This window comes from Pocillopora damicornis, chromosome 5, assembly GCF_964200805.1.
Source record: "Pocillopora damicornis chromosome 5, jaPocDami1.2, whole genome shotgun sequence".
NCBI classification, from domain to species: domain Eukaryota; kingdom Metazoa; phylum Cnidaria; class Anthozoa; order Scleractinia; family Pocilloporidae; genus Pocillopora; species Pocillopora damicornis.
The window spans coordinates 12189696-12199809 of record NC_142674.1 but is presented as its reverse complement, the minus strand read 5'-3'; the positions used below and the strand labels follow the sequence as shown (position 1 = coordinate 12199809).

The 10114-nt window shown below is 40.6% G+C and overlaps 2 protein-coding genes across 2 annotated transcripts; both read left to right on the top strand.

Annotated features, from left to right (window-relative positions):
• Nucleotides 1-327: 327 nt before the first annotated feature.
• Nucleotides 328-4898, top strand: LOC149045303 (fibroblast growth factor receptor-like 1). Its single transcript, XM_089205887.1, has 4 exons — nt 328-388; nt 1233-1475; nt 1590-1838; nt 4741-4898. Exons 1-4 carry the CDS (start codon nt 328-330, stop codon nt 4896-4898), a joined length of 711 nt encoding a protein of 236 aa, XP_089062013.1.
• A 1604-nt stretch (nt 4899-6502) lies between these two features.
• Nucleotides 6503-10105, top strand: LOC149045302 (uncharacterized). Its single transcript, XM_089205886.1, has 4 exons — nt 6503-7139; nt 7794-7967; nt 8682-8957; nt 9762-10105. The coding sequence occupies exons 1-4, from the start codon at nt 6503-6505 to the stop codon at nt 10103-10105; spliced, it is 1431 nt and encodes a 476-aa protein (XP_089062012.1).
• Nucleotides 10106-10114: the final 9 nt, after the last annotated feature.

Genomic DNA, 10114 nt, shown 5'->3' with positions numbered 1-10114 from the left:
ATTGAAATCCTAGTTTGTTTCTTTAAAATGCTTTTGCACAGCCATCTATTTGAGAAACAGAAAAAATTGGCATTTTCCCGGGTTAAATGAAAAATTCCTGCAGGATGTTGGGAGCACACGAATGAGGCGAGATCGGCAACGGCAAGGTATCAATCTTTTAAATTTGAAGGCTATAGTTTGAAGCCTCCTTGGACCTTAGGAACTCACGTTATCAACGAAAATAAGTATTTATTTTAGTATCCTTTATGGCAAGCTTCAGATTTATGAAACAAGGAAGCGATTTCACATATGACTCTTTTCCTACAACGTATCATTTTCAAAGGTTGCATGGCCTGGTCATCGTGGAATGGAGGCTGCAAAGAGTGCGGCCAGTACAGGCAAAGAGTCGGTAAGTGACAAGACGAAAATTTCAGTATTTGTAACTCAAAGGCGTGTTTGTAGGTTTTCATTATTGTTTTACAGCTTCAAGAGACTGCATGCACATTAATAAGCTTTTATTGAAATGGATGAATTCTTGGGTATTGATGGCATTGTAAATGTGGAGTTGAAAGCAATGGTGACATTTCTAAACTTATCACTAACACGGGGTGGAATTGATGCATTGTTTGTCAGTTTCTCTATTCCCTAGGTGGACAATTTGGCGGAAAGTTCAATACTTCTCCTAAATAAATGGTTTCTCTGTATTAAAAAAAAGGCTGACTTAGGCCCAATCATCATTACTTTAAAAAATTATATAAATAACCTTACTTCTAGAATTCAACTGTTCCAGAACTCAGGAATCACGGCCTTGTAAATGTAAGTGGTTTCATCCATGAGGATAAAGTAAAAGACTGAACTAATTTCCTGTTTTAGAAATTGAAAAATGTTCCTCAACTGTCCTTTCATTTAATACCTCACTCTTCAAAACAACACTTTTTTTGCCGGAGTTTTATTATTTCTGATTAGATGCTATATTTACATTTTCTCTCGCAAAACGAAGGAAATTTTGTTCAGTCGTAAAACGAAAAGACTACCATTGCACCTGCTGCACAGCAGGCGCGATTTTGGCGAGCGAATGCTTAGTATTCTTAGTATTTTCTTATCGCTGCCATTTTTTATTTTTACAACAGCAGGGAGTTGGGGATGAGAAGAAACTTTTACGAAGGGGGTGGGCGACGGTTAAAAGAAAGGATAATGGAGGGAATGGGGCAATAGTTATACATTAATCATTACTTGCCTTTTCAAAAATAAAGGTCCTCCTGAAATTAATTCTCGGCGAGAGAAGTCTGTCAAACTTAATTCAACCCTTCAAGTGGATTGTCTTGTGAGGGGTTTTCCTCAACCAGAGGTGAATTGGACAAGAGATGGAAAGCTACTTAATACCACGAACAAGCTCACCATTAAACAAGTGACTTATGGAGACGCTGGTCAATATACATGCAGCGCTAAGAACAGTGAAGGGAAACGTGAAGCAGCTTTTCAGGTTACAGTTACAGGTAAATGTTAATTTTACTTTTTCTCTTCCGGTTACTCTTTTCATTTTCTGTTCCTTTTTTTTTTTTTCTCTTATTTCACCTTTTTTTAATTTTGCTTCTTAATTCCATGGCCAGGTCCTCCTGAAATTAATCCTCAGCTCATCAATCAGTCGGTTACATACAATTCACCTCTTCAGTTCAATTGCTCTTTAAGCGGATTCCCCACACCTGAGGTACTCTGGACTAAGGATGGGATGAATCGCGGCAAAAAGAACACTCTCACGATTCCTCAAGCGAGGTTTGAAGACTCTGGCGAATACACATGTAGCGCTAAAAACCCCACTGGAAGCAAGAAATCAACCTTTTGGATTGAAGTGAAAGGAGGTACAGTTCTTATTCATATAAAGGAAAAAGAGTTATGGTTCATGATTTGAACAAATGTTCAATTTCGTTACTACAAAAATTCAAAAGTGAAGACGATTCTCATATTGCAAACCAGATCTTGATTAAGGATAAAAAAATATTTTAATGATGCTTTGATGGCATTTAAAAAACGAGTTTAGATTAACCGATAAATTAAACATAATGACAGAACTTAGAGAAAACGTAGATTCTGATTGGTCAAAACACTATCGACTATTATCACGGTAAAACCATAGAAAAACTTTAAAATTTTGCTGCCCTGCGAAATAAAGCCATACTAGACGATATCCCAGATTTTAAGTTATCGAAAGCCTTTGATTTAATGGAATAGAGGAGGACGCTTAGAATGCCGCGACAAAAACGAGAAAAATGTTATTTTCTTAACATTTATCAAGTTTTCTATTTATAAAATTTAGTTTAACTGACTGGTCGCGCCGTTTTAAGCTGTATATTTCGCTTTCGCTGCATCCTAACAGGAATATGCTCATTTTTTCACTGTATGAGCCAATGGAAAACCATTTTTGAAATGTTTTTCGAGGTTTCCACTTGAGATTCATGACTTCCTGCAGAGCTATAACGCCTACTTTGTTTTCTCATTTTAACGTTGGGTCTCATATTTATGCTGAAATTTTTATTTTAATTACTGAGAAGCGCCCAAATCATGTCACTCCAGGTTTTCTAAGCCCGAGAATAAAGGTGAGAACAGACTAGCACGGACTACCCATATGGCTTTTGTCGTCGCGTCGCACTATAGCCTTAAAATTATATTTTTTCTCTCACGAGCGTGATTTTCCCTTTCTGTACAAGATGATCAGAGGTTTTTTAAAGATTGCTTCCAGCAAGGGCTGAATCCAATGTTCCATCGATATTCGTTTAAATTTTTAACTGCCGAGTGGTACGTTGTAACCTTTTGGCTTTTGTGTATACGTAAGAGCCGATTGCCTAGCAGAAAAGTTGACCTTGACAGAGACATTTCTATGATGTTTTCTAGGTACCATCTTGCTTTGAAGCTTTGTTTGAATTTTAAAAGGTACTCTTGATACTTCTTTCGGAGAGCACATTTGTTCTAAGCAATCTGATTGCTTGACCTTCAATGAAACTATGTTTTACGCCTGGTGGGTGGCATGTGGCGAAGAGCGTTAATTGAAAGGTCTCGGTCGGCTTGTAATGGGTTTTGATGTCCAAGTTGGATTTTTTGCGAATCTCTCTCCTTTAAACACTGTGGTATCGAGGAAGGTGGTTTTGTTCTCTCATATTTCGGCCGTGAATTTGATTGCAGGGTGGAAATAGTTAGCTCGTTTAATAAACTATCTACTCCTTCCCTGTTTCAATCTCAAAGGGAAAAAACGCCATCAATGTAATGTTTCCATTCTCTTGGCCTGGTTTCGCATTGTTGGATTGATTTCGTTTCAATTTTCGCCATGGAAATATTGGCAAATGACATTGCCCATTTTCGTTTCGGCCAGGGAAGTTCTCCTCATTGAATTAAAACAAATTTTCTTTGAAAGATTAAGCCAAGCATTTCCCTGAGGTAATGCGTTGGGATCGGTGCGTTATGGTCGTTGAGCTTTTCGTATGCTTCACATAGAATATTCGTTCCTTCTTCTTGTGGTATATTTGTGTACAAGCTAGAAACGTTCATTGACACTAGAATAGTATCTTTGCCTACCTTTGTTTTTTCTATGAAATTGAGAAAAGCAGTGGCATCCTTCATATAGGATTGTTGCAATTGCGCTATAGTCTGGGGCAGTGTCTACACAAAAGATGATTTTTTTTCGATGGGGCCGTCGCATCCTGAGATTAAAGGTCTACCGACCAGTAAAGGCATGTTTATTATCGTGAGCTTATAGAATATTGGTATTCTAAGCGGATTAGGAGTTTGTGAAAGCCATTTGTTCGTCATGTCATCGATGTGTTTGCCCCGACGCATTCGGTCAATGATCTCACTAACCCTTTTCTGCGTGTTTTCACCATCGGCGCTCTGAAAGGTTGTAGTTGTAGTTGTATTCATGATGACTGTTGTACCTTTGTTTGCTTTTTTGAGGTTTAAAACAGAATTGTTTCTCAACTCTTTTAAAGCCATAACCTCATTGCGTGACAATTTATTTTTTGGCTTAGTTACAGTAATCTCTGCAAGTTGTGTTTTGACATTTTCTTAGTCGCTCTCATGGGTAATAGAAGGCTGAACCGGTGGTATCCAGTTGGATTTAATATGAAACGGATGTGCTTCTTTGTTTTATCCGTGAAAGATGTTTTGGAGGTGCACTCGTCTTGCAAATTGCAAATTATTCAAAATCTTGCAAGAGTTGTTGTCTAATTTTACATTCGTTTGTCACGGGTGTTGGGATGAATTTGAGAGATATTTTAGGAATGTTTCATTTGTCTCCTTTTCTTTGGCTCAAAGTCTATATTTTAAAGTGTGTCTACGCCCTTTGTGTCCTATGCTTTTTGTTCTGCTTCCGCTGTTAAAGCCAGATTTTTTAGAGTCAGAGAATATGTCATGTTACCGTTTCATTACTCGCACATAATTACACCACATTCAAAAGTTCCCGTATCAACGCGTGCTTGGGGTGTGAATAAATTAGTTCATCATGGCTGCGCATGTGCTTATTCTTCCTCAATCTAGAAAAGTATGCTGCTTAACATGGTGTCAGGACCGATTTTTACAGCGAGCCAGCTTCTCGTAGACACAACTGCACCATTGAATAGCTTCTTCGGCAACATCTCAAACCTTCACCAACATTTCACAATTGCACTATGCCGAAGCACGGAAAGTCTATCCTCGATGTACAAGCCGTGCGACCAGACCGTGACAATAACCGTTACTGGGAGACCAGATTTCATGATTAATGTTTACTCGAAGGTTACAGAAACCCCGCTAAAAGCAGAATCACCGAGATTGAGGACCATTACATCGTCGCTAAGAGACCCTTCGAGTTAGCAATTCCTTCAACTGAATGGGACACCTTGCACATCGAAATCACTTCTAAGATATCGAACGATGATGCTGGAAAACACTGAGTTTGGCTTCAAAAAATCAAAGAACATTACGCTGGTGCATGTAGTTTGATGTAAGACCGCTACCAAACCTCCATTTCAACGTAAGAAAACGTTATATGTACTGCCGTCAGGCGATGATCGTTTGGTGTAAACGCGCAAGAATTTATGAGGGGTAAGTTTCTCTTCGGTCTCAATGAATCCTTCAGTCGCTTCCGAAAAGATGTATTTTACAGAGATGGCCAACGGAAACCGGAGGATCCCCTTTTCACCCCGGCGTTCGTGGTGAGTCAAGTTATATCGTTTGAGGCGGCACAACGTACAAACAAGCTTTTGGCTAATTCCACCACAGAAGAACAAGCTCACTCTCCCACTTCCATGACAGCGCACGAATTGGTCAAAAAACCTCCGGGCAGATCAAGACCTGGAACGTTCCTTAACAGATATTGCTTTTTATGTGGCAGCATGCAGCAACACTACCGCGACATATGCCCAGCTTCAGGCCACACTTGCAGATGTTGTCACAAAACTGATCACTTTGCAGGCTTCTGTCAACAGGTTGCCAAAGAGAACGGAGCCTCTAGACCTGCCTCCCATACACCTACCCCACCGGGTCCCAGACGGGAATACATGAGATTGGTGGAACAAGAAGAGCACTCCTACACCCTTCCCGTGGAAGGCATACAGTATTATAACTGCTTCACCCCCTTAAGCGGGTATTCCCCTAACACTGGCGTCCCTACAACGGCCCCACCCTCTGACAAAGGCCATTTCGCCTGGCTTCTTTTGGAGGAACCAGTCTCAAACTGCAGAGTGCAAATTCTTTTCCAAATAAATTCCGCAGCCTCTTGCAACACTCTTCTATCCTGCTACTTTTCCAGCATATCCTGGGCCAAGATTCTACCATCCAAAACTGTGATTCCACCCTATGACAGTCCATCAACCAGATCCATTGGCCAACTTACCCCCCAAGCGAGTAAAGGTAAATTCACGAGTAACCTCACCTTCCTAGTCATTTTCACTGACCAACCAGCCTTACTCAGTACAGAGGCAAGCATAGCACTTGATGTGCTGACTATGCATGCGGACTTCATAAGGAAATGCTCCGTAAGTAACCCTCCCCAACCACTGCTGACTGAACCTGAAAGCCATCAGGAATCAGCAGCTGGGCCCCCTTTACCACCCCCAGATACGTCAATGCGAGTCTGGCCTACACTAAGGACTTGAACTCTGGAACTCATTTCCAAGAACTGAACCTCACTCTTTCAAGGTCTTGGCTTCCTCAGCCTACCCGTCGATCTCGACTTGGATCCAGATGTCAAACCCATTCATGCCCCCATTCAATGTGAACCCATTTCAAAGCTGGATGCAATCAAAGCGGCCCTGGATGCGTATGAAACCACTGGCCAGCTAGTAAGGGTATCTCAACCGAGAGCCAAAACCAACCCCAACCAAACCGGGAAAAATACGGAGCTGCTTAGACCCTTCTTAGACCCTCAATAAAGCCATTCGATGTCCAAAGAACAGCATCTCCACCTTGGAAGAATACATCCACTAGCTGCATGGAAGGAATAGATGTAAAGAGGCAAACCATCCCCTTGTCCTTAAGATCATCTCTGATTACCACAATGTTCACACCATGGGGTTGCTACAGATGGACTAGGCTACCATTAGTCATATCCTCTGCATCAAAAGAACGGCAGCGCCAAATTCATATGGTGCTTGATGGCCTCCTAAGCTTCGGTATTACTCACGGCATCTTAATCCCTGACTGCAGCGTAAATAACATGGAAGCCAGAATCGACCACGACCGTAGCCTTATCGCCGTGTTTGAGGGATTTGAACAACGTCATGTCAAGGTAAATGTCAACAAGATGAAATTCCTTAATTGCAAAGCCACTTTCATGAGCCATGTTACCACTACAGATGGCCTCCAGCCCAACCCTGTCACAGTTAAAGCTATGATCACCATGCCCACTCCAACCGAAAAACAAGCAGTGCGCCGATTCCTACGGGATATTAATTACCTGGCCAAATTCTGTTCCGAACTTAGCAGCGTCACCCAACTTCATTACAACCTCACCAAAGAGGACATGCTATTACTGTGGTCAACAAGGCACCAGGAAGCCTTTGATTCAGCAAAAGCCCTAGCCAGCTGTGCAGCCTGCCTGGCATACTTTGACGTAACTGCGCCACTGATCCTTCAAGTGGACGCCTCAGACTATGGCCAGGGAGCTACCCTCTTACAAACCATCAAACCACACAGTAGCAGCGCCCTTGACGAGTCTTCTCTACGACCCATTGTGTAGTGCAAAAGGCCTAATCACTACCGAAGAGTGCTATACCTGGCTATTGTTGAAGCCCTCGACACATTCGAGGAATTGCTTTTAGGAAAATCCAACAGGGTCTATACAGACCACCAACTCTTTCAGTCAATCTTCAAGAAGGACCTCGCCTTAGCACCTAAGTGTCTGCAAAAGATGTTGCTTTTCCTACAGCGTTACAATTTTACCATTGTGTATAGAAAAGGTTCTCTCTTGAATTTAGCAGACAATCTATCCAGAACCCATGTCAAGACGAAGCCGTCAACCCATCCATGTCGGACACCTTCCCAGTATTTCACGTTCATCTTGCTCGCTTGGACCCCAACCCACTGGCCCTCACCAATACCACTCTCGAGTTATGTTTTTGCTCTCAGAAGCGTGTCTCGATAAGTTCATGGCAAACCCTTCGGCATCGCGCCAAATACCAAATTAATGAGTTTACCGTAACCAAATGTTAACTTGAGCATTCGAAGTAATTATAGAGAAAGGTAGAAATAGAGACTGCACCACTGTCTTACATACTTTATTTGGGTAAATGATCCAAACATGTCGTCTATGGTTGTTTATCAAATGTTTTTGTTTAAAACTTTGTAAGTGGATGGTGGCTGGAGTGAGTGGAACTCCTGGAGTATCTGTACCAAGCCAGTTGCTGGTATACAAACCAGACAGAGAGAATGCGCCAATCCAGAACCAGCATATGGTGGGAAACACTGCGATGGTACTGGAGCACTGCTGAGAGAATGTAGCAACATGTCCAGTTGCCAAGAAGGTAACACACAAATTGCAGCTTTTCTGATTTCAGTGGATGAAAACTTCTTTGTTTAAACAAAAGAGAAAAAATACAGGAATAAAAGTTAGAATAAGAACAAATGAATGGAACTTCTGAGTTTTAACTTTAATCACATAATCATCCAGGCAAAATATGTGAAATGCTCAAATTATCAAAAGTCAGGAGTTCAATATAAGAAAATCATCATCAGAAATCCTTCATGAATGCACAAACTCTGTACCTGTACGGAATTCACCATGCTTTTCTTTAAAGAAACAAAACAAATCTCCACTATCATTTGTGCTACAATAGGTACTAAATTCTTGGCACAAGTTTTCGCTGATATTTGTGGTTGCTCTGTAAGAAGTCTGCACTATATGCACAATGGCGATTACGAATTTCTTTTGGTTGTCTGTGAGCAATACCTTTCTAGTCAAGCCAGTAAAGCTAACTATCATCTGCTGACAAGAAACATGTTTGACGATGCGAGGGCCTCAGTTTTGGCATTGACCAGCTGGAAAAGAAAATCATTTTAGCTAAACAGGAAATTCTTCCACCATAAACTGAAAAGAAATCTTTCAGCAATGCAAGGACTACTGTTACTAGGTAATTATATGGCGACATCATCGACACAAGAATTTACCTAAGCTTAATTAGTCCACGTTGTTTACTATTATCCTTATTTATCTATTGTTTTTTTTTTAATATTTGAAGAATTTCCCTTGCGATTTGAAACAGAGAAGAACCCATCTGTCGGTACAATGAAGATATTCTCAAACAGCAGTTGGCAAAAGCTTTGTACCAGTCAATGGGATAAAGCAGATGAAAATTCAACCTGCATGGCCATGGGCTACTTTGACAACGGCGTCTTTGCTAATTACACATGGTACGCAGAACGTGGCAATGCTTCAGAGATGTCCACCGACTACAACTGTACCATTCCGACCAGATGTCAAAACAACTTGGAAAAAAAACAACAAATTTGCAAAGGTAATAATGAATTGCACTCATTTAATATCCGCATGATCTCCAAAGATGGTAACTTGATAGATTTACTCACACTCCGGTGATTAAAACTTTCCCGAGATCAATGATTGCTCATCTTCGGGTATCTTTAGGTTCTAAAAAGGTATGTATCGCTTAAAATCTGGTGGGTTTGTTTACGCCCTGAGACGATTACAGTTGAATTGCTGCCGAAAGAAGAACCTAACTGCGCAGTTATGCATTTCGGTTTCATGAACTTCACAACCTCCAAACCCTTCACTAAGTTTCCTTAAAACTTTAACATCCCTCTAGTTTCCTTTTTTCTCTCTCTTTCGTGAAACTAAGGAATTTTACAATTTTCACCCTACTTATACTTAACTAAATGCCTTTTTCTTGATAATTGCATGAGAAATGCTTTAAAAATGACGTTCTAATTTAAAATGTAAATCACCCTATTGTGTTCGCCGAAAGTAAACGCTTTTAGGCTAAGAAGACACGTCTTGAATGTTCCAACATTTTTTTAAAAAAAATCTTGTTTCACAATTTAAAGCACAGTCACGAAGCAATGTAAAAGAGGTTCGTCGTAAAACATCGCTGCAAGGAAACTATGTAAATGTCGTGAACTACATCGGACAAAGAACGATACATCCAACGTACGAATACTGATTACTTTACACCTAGAATTTCCCTTAAAACTAAACACTTAGACTGGCATGAACTATTTATCCTTTCGTGATTTAAAGGCATTCTTGATTCTTGATAACCAGTATTTTCCATCTTAATGGATTAAAATTTTTGTAATTCCATAAGTTCCTGTTCGCTTGAATGGCGCAAATGTGGAGTATGGAGGAAGAGTGGAAGTGTTTTACAAGGGGAAATGGGCGAAGATATGTAGGAATAAATGGGACTTTAATGATGTCAAAGTTATTTGTCGTCAACTTGGCTTTGAAGAGGCTTTAGCGGAATTTATTGGGTCAGACATAAAGGCTGAGGGAATACCTTTTGCAATGTCCGATGTCTCTTGCGCTGGAGAGGAGTTTGAACTTGCATCATGCGATCGCATCGATGGAAAGTTAAACATTCCACCTCAATGTCAGGCGGATGACAAGGGTTCTCAAGCGTTGTGTCAACCAAGTAAGCAATTAAATTTTTAGGTCTGATTA